The following is a 6,335-nucleotide window of genomic DNA, read 5'->3' as shown; positions in this document are numbered from 1 at the left end:
GGGGGGGAACATGGGGAGGTGGGACAGGTTGAGTGGGATGCAGGTGGGGGAGATACACATGAGGAGGTGGGATGCAGGGGGGGATACACATGGTGGGGTGAGATAGGCTGCAGGCAGGGAAACGCATGGGGAGGTGGGGTGGGATGCAGAGGGGATACACATCGGGAGATGGGATGGGTAGGGTGGGATGCAGGCAGGGAAACACGTGGGGAGGTGGGACAGGTGGGGTGAGATGCAGGTGGGAGGATACATGTGGGGCAGGACCCAGACTGGGAGAGGAACCCCTACAAATTTCACACACTTCGCCTTGAAGCCAACATCTGTTTGGATGGCTGTAAAGGGGCCCCTGCAAACATGTGGGATGGGATGGGGCGAGAGGGGGGGTCTGCAGGGAGGGCAAGGCAGGGCTCCTCACACATAGTTCTTAAGGGCATAGCTCCCCAGGCTGGAGTGCTTCACCACTTTATACTTCATGGGGTATGGCGCATCTTGGCTGGGGGGGCAGGAGCAGCACAGTATGGCCCCCCCAAACACCAAGAGGGCACTTGCGGCCCAGCCCACATAGAGGGAAGCCCCCAGCTCCCTCTTTAAAGCCTCTGGCACCATGGGATTGTAGAAGTTGCTGATGATGGTGTTGGCCGACCAGGACACAGGGATGAGCAGAACAATCCCAGCCAGAATGAAGACAGCCCCGGCGGTGATGGAGATTTTGGCCTTGGCCCCCTTGTCATCGACGCACCTGGTGCACTCGGCCCCAAAGATGGCAATAAGGAGGGCAAGGAAGGACACCACAATGGAGACCACAACTAGGGCTCGGGCTGCCTGGAGATCCGAGGAGAGGTCCAGCAGCGAGTCGTAGACCTTGCACTGCATTTGGCCTGTGCTCTCGTACACACAGTTCATCCACAGCCCCTCCCAGAACACCTGGGCCACGATGATGTTGGAGCCAATGAAGGCCGTCACCTTCCACATGGGCAGCGCACAGGTCAGGATGGTGCCCAGCCAGCCCAGCACCGACAGGGCCAGGCCCCCCATCTGCACAGCCATCACCGTCATGGCTTACGGGCAAGTCAGGCTCTCACCTTTGGAGACAGTGGGAAGAGCGGTTTAGAGATGCTGCACTGCACGCACACCCCGCAAACCGAATGCCGGTAATTTGTAGGAGGTGAAACCAGGGGCTGCAACAGCAGGGGGAGCTGGAGCAAGGCCCCAGATTAGCTGGTCAGACTCAGAAGACTTGGCTCTGCCACAGTCTCCTTGGGTGACCTTGGGCAAGTCACTCTGACCTTGCTGTGCCTCGGTTTCCCATCGCTATGATGTGAGAAGAAGTGGCACTTGGGGTCTTATGCTGGGCGTCTGCACCACAGGCCAAGTTCTAGGAGACAGAGCTGGCTTCCCATAGGCAGAGCAGCCGCGATACCCACGGGTACCTTCGCCCAACCCTGTCGGTTATACCCCCGATGCCAAACTTTCCCTGGTCACGCTGAGCTTTTTCGGTGACTGCTCTTGCATGAAAGTGGATTGTGTGTGTGCATGTGTACATGTATGTACGTGTGTGTATGTACATATATGTGTGTGCACATGTATGTACATATGTGTATGTGTGCTTGTGATTTTCTGAATATTCCAGCTCCCCAGGCCATACTCCCCAGCCTCAGTGAGTGGCCCACACTAGCCAGCCTCTGTCCGCAATTCCAATACCTCTTAGCCTAGGGGAGGTGCACTGGGCTGAGAGCCAGGAGTTCAAGACAGAACAAGGAGCAATGGTCTCAAGTTGCAGTGGGGGAGGTTTAGGTTGGATATTAGGAAAAACTTTTTCACTAGGAGGGTGGTGAAGCACTGGAATGGGTTACCTAGGGACAGGGCCGGCTTTAGCAAGAGCGGGGCCCGATTCCTGGGGGCGGGGCTTGCTGCAAGCCCCACCCCCAGGAATCGAGCCGCGCTCTGGCCAGGGTAGCCAGGCTTGGGAATCGAGCCGCGCCGCAGGGGCCGGGCCGGACCCGAGTGGAGCCGAGCCGCAGGGGCCGGGCCAGACCCGAGCCGCGGGGGCCGGGCCGGACCCGAGCCACGCCACGCCAAGCCATGGGAGCCGGGCCGGACCCGAGCCGTGCCGCACTGCTGGGGCCGGGCCGGACCCGAACCGCGGGGGCTGGGCCTGAGCCAAGCTGTGGGGTCCAGGCCCGAGCCAAGCCGGACCCGAGCCGAGGGGGCCAGGCCGGACCCAAGCCAGGCCGCGGGGGCCGGGCTGGAGCTGAGCCGGGCCGGAGCCGCTGGGGCCGGCACGCTCGGCCAGAACCGGGGCCGGACTGGGCCGTGCCTCCCTGGAGCCCTTCTCGCGCCCCCCCGCCACCCCAGCATACCTGGTGCTGCCTGCCCGCCCCTGCTTCTTTTCAGACTCCCCGCGAACCTCTGATTCGTGGGAAGCAGGGGAGGGGGAGGAGCAGGGGCGGAGCATTCAGGGGAGGAGAGGAGAAGGACACTAAACTAGGAGGCGTGGTAGATACACTAGAGGGTAGGGATCGGATACAGAGGGACCTAGACAAATTAGAGGATTGGGCAGAAAAAAACCTGATGAGGTTCAACAAGGACAAGTGCAGAGTCCTGCACTTAGGACGGAAGAATCCCATGCACTGCTACAGACTAGGGACCGAATGGCTAGGTAGCAGTTCTGCTGAAAAGGACCTAGGGGTCACAGTGGACGAGAAGCTGGATATGAGTCAACAGTGTGCTCTTGTTGCCAAGAAGGCTAACGGCATTTTGGGCTGTATAAGTAGGGGCATTGCCAGCAGATCGAGGAACGTGATTGTTCCCCTTTATTCGACATTGGTGAGGCCTCATCTGGAATACTGTGTCCAGTTTTGGGCCCCACACTACAAGAAGGATGTGGAAAAATTGGAAAGAGTCCAGCGGAGGGCAACAAAAATGATTAGGGGTCTGGAGCACATGACTTATGAGGAGAGGCTGAGAGAACTGGGATTGTTTAGTCTCCAGAAGAGAAGAATGAGGGGGGATTTGATAGCAGCCTTCAACTACCTGAAGGGGGGTTCCAAAGAGGATGGAGCTCGGCTGTTCTCAGTGGTGGCAGATGACAGAACAAGGAGCAATGGTCTCAAGTTGCGGTGGGGGAGGTCCAGGTTGGATATCAGGAAAAACTATTTCACTAGGAGGGTGGTGAAACACTGGAATGCGTTACCTAGGGAGGTGGTGGAGTCTCCTTCCTTGGAGGTTTTTAAGGCCCGGCTTGACAAAGCCCTGGCTGGGATGATTTAGCTGGGAATTGGTCCTGCTTTAAGCAGGGGGTTGGACTAGATGACCTCTTGAGGTCCCTTCCAACTCTGATATTCTATGATTCTATGATTCTAGGACGTGAGCTGGGGGCGGGGTGAAGAGTTGTGGCACGGGGCCCTCTTACCGCGGGGCCCAATTCAGCTGAATCGACTGAATCGGCCTAAAGCCGGCCCGGCCTAGGGAGGTGGTGGAATCTCCTTCCTTTTTTAAGGTCAGGCTTGACAAAGCCCTGGCTGGGATGATTTTAGGGTGACCAGATGTCCTGATTTTATAGGGACAGTCCCGATATTTGGGGCTTTTTTTAATACGGGCTCCTATTATTCCCCACCCCTGCCCCGATTTTTCTCACTTGCTATCTGGTCACCCTAGATGATTTAGTTGGGGATTGGTCCTGCTTTGAGCAGGGGGTTGGACTGGATGACCTCCTGAGGTCCCTTCCAACCCTGATATTCTATGATTCTAAGTCTCACCTCATTTGCTGACTGGTGGTGATACTTCTGTGTCCTGCGCTCCCTTATTCCTGAGAAAAGACTCCTGGGATAGAACACAAGTCCCTAGTAGGGCAGACTCAAGTCTCATCCACTTAGCCACATTCTCTCTCAGAAGTAATGTGCCAAGTCCATGTGCTTGGTTATTGCTCTCTGACCACTAGACAACATTCCCCTCCCAGAGCCAAGAACAAAATCCACAAATCCTGGCTCACTGTGTTCCACTGCTGTCAAGGAAACGATTGTGTAACTCACTGGCAAGTGCCTACCCTCTAGTCAGTGGCTGGTATACATAGAGGATAACAAGCTAGTCCTTCAGCTCAAATGGCAGAGGGCTGTGCTGTGGATATGACTATCCTCAACCCAGCTTGAGGAGTCAGTACAATTCCACAAAATGGAATTTCTGTTTGGGTTTGGTTTGGTTGGTTGGTTGGTCGGTTGTTTTTTTGTTCTGTTTTTCCGTGCAACAAACTAAAATAAAGGAACATCATTAAGGATGCATAGTCAAGCAGTCAGAAGTTATGGAATACCAGAATTAAAGGTTACCTATGTAACTTTATTCGGCCCCCTTGTACGTTATGCTGCATTCTTTTATTACATGATCACATACTAATTTTTGCACATTTTTGGCCTCATTCAGTGCTCAGGGTGCCTTGTGCTCAGGAACGAGGCAGCCATTCAATATCTTTTCATCTTAGAATCATAGAATATCAGGGTTGGAGGGGACCTCAGGAGGTCATCTAGTCCAATCCCCTGCTCAAAGCAGGACCAACCCCAACTTTTAAATCATCCCAGCCAGGGCTTTGTCAAGCCAGGCCTTAAAAACCTCTAAGGAAGGAGTTCCAGTGCTTCTCCACCCTCCTAGTGAAAAAGTTTTTTCCTAATATCCAACCTAAACCTCCCCCACTGCAACTTGAGACCATTACTCCTTGTTTTGTCATCTGAGAACTGAGAACAGTCTAGACCAGGGATCGGCAACATTTGGCACGCGGCTCGCCAGGGTAAGCACCCTGGCGGGCCGGGCCAGTTTATTTACCTGCTGACGCAGCAAGTTCAGCTAATCATGGCCCCCACTGGCTGCAGTTCGCCGTCCCGGGCCAATGGGGGCGGCGGGAAGCCGTAGCCAGCACATCCCTCGCCCGCGTTGCTTCCCGCCACCCCCATTGGCCCGGGAGGGCGATCGGCTGAACCTGCCGCGTCATGAGGTAAATAAACTGTCCCGGCCCGCCAGGGTGCTTACCCTGGCGAGCCGCGTGCCAAACGTTGCCGACCCCTGGTTTAGATCCATCCTCTTTGGAACCCCCTTCCAGGTAGTTGAAAGCAGCTATCAAATCCCCCCTCATTCTTCTCTTCTGCAGACTAAATAATCCTAGTTCCTTCAGCCACTCCTCATAAATCATGTGCTCCATCCCCCTAATCATTTTTGTTGCCCTCCGCTGGACTCTTTCCAATTTTTCCACATCTTTCTTGTAGTGTGGGGCCCAAAACTGGACACAGTACTCCAGATGAGGCCTCACCAATGCCAAATAGAGGGGAATGATCACGTCCCTCGATCTGCTAGCAATGCTTCTACTTCTACAGCCCAAAATGCCTTTAGCCTTCTTGGCAACAAGGGCACACTGTTGACTCATATCCAGCTTCTTGTCCACTGTAACCCCTAGGTCCTTTTCTACAGAACTGCTGCCTAGCCACTCGGTCCCTAGTCTGTAGCAGTGCATGGGATTCTTCCATCCTAAGTGCAGGACTCTGCACGTGTCCTTGTTGAACCTCATCAGATTTCTTTTGGCTCAATCCTTTAATTTGTCTAGGTCCCTCTGTATCCTATCCCTACCTTCCAGTGTATCTACCACTCCTCCCAGTTTAGTGTCATCTGCAAACTTGCTGAGTGTGCAGTCCACGCCATCCTCCAGATCATTAAAGAAGATATTGAACAAAACCGGCCCCAGGACCGACCCTTGGGGACTCTGCTTGATACCGGCTGCCAACTAGACATGGAGCCATTGATCACTTGAGCCTGATGATCTAGCCAGCTTTCTATCCACCTTAGAGTCCATTCATCCAGACCATAGTTCTTTAACTTGCTGGCAAGAATACTGTGGGAGACCGTATCAAAAGCTTTGCTAAAGTCAAGGAATAACACATCCACTACTTTCCCCTCATCCACAGACCCAGTGATCTCCTCATAGAAAGCAATTAGATTAGTCAGGCATGACTTGCCCTGGGTGAATCCATGTTGACGGTTCCTGATCACTTTCCTCTCCTCAAAGTGCTTCAAAATTGATCTTCATCATTTAAGGTGTGGCCCAGCGCCTTATTTACTGTCCACTATTCAAAACCTGCACCAAAAACAGAATTACTAATTTCTAATGGGCTTTTCTGTGGTGCTCATCACTACAGTACCTGAGCGCTTCAGAACACCTGTGGGAGGTAAGGAGACGGTGTTATTCTCATGTTACACTTGGGGAACTAAAGCACAGCTAGATTAAAGGCAAAAGTATTAATTTGGGTGTCCAACTTGAGATGCCTAGCACCGGAATTTGACTTAACACTTTTATTTAT

At 53.7% G+C, this 6,335-nt stretch overlaps 1 protein-coding gene across 9 annotated transcripts in view; it reads right to left on the bottom strand.

Moving 5' to 3' along the window:
* Positions 1 to 411: 411 nt before the first annotated feature.
* The window catches only part of LOC128825723 (claudin-4-like), a 35,436-nt gene continuing 29,512 nt past the window's right edge, over positions 412 to 6,335 (bottom strand). For 7 of the 9 annotated variants that reach the window (XM_054008474.1, XM_054008475.1, XM_054008476.1 and 4 more), the window contains 2 exons: positions 5,994 to 6,112; positions 412 to 1,082 (listed from right to left, as the gene is read on the bottom strand). In XM_054008474.1, coding sequence (XP_053864449.1) covers positions 412 to 1,056 — 645 coding nt within the window. In that variant the 5' untranslated portion in view covers positions 1,057 to 1,082; positions 5,994 to 6,112. The remainder of the gene's footprint in view (positions 1,083 to 5,993; positions 6,113 to 6,335) is intronic. The other 2 variants (XM_054008479.1, XM_054008480.1) reach the window with 1 other exon arrangement.

Source organism: Malaclemys terrapin, chromosome 18 (genome assembly GCF_027887155.1).
Source record: "Malaclemys terrapin pileata isolate rMalTer1 chromosome 18, rMalTer1.hap1, whole genome shotgun sequence".
NCBI lineage: Eukaryota > Metazoa > Chordata > Testudines > Emydidae > Malaclemys > Malaclemys terrapin.
This window is presented reverse-complemented; position numbering and strand designations above follow the sequence as displayed.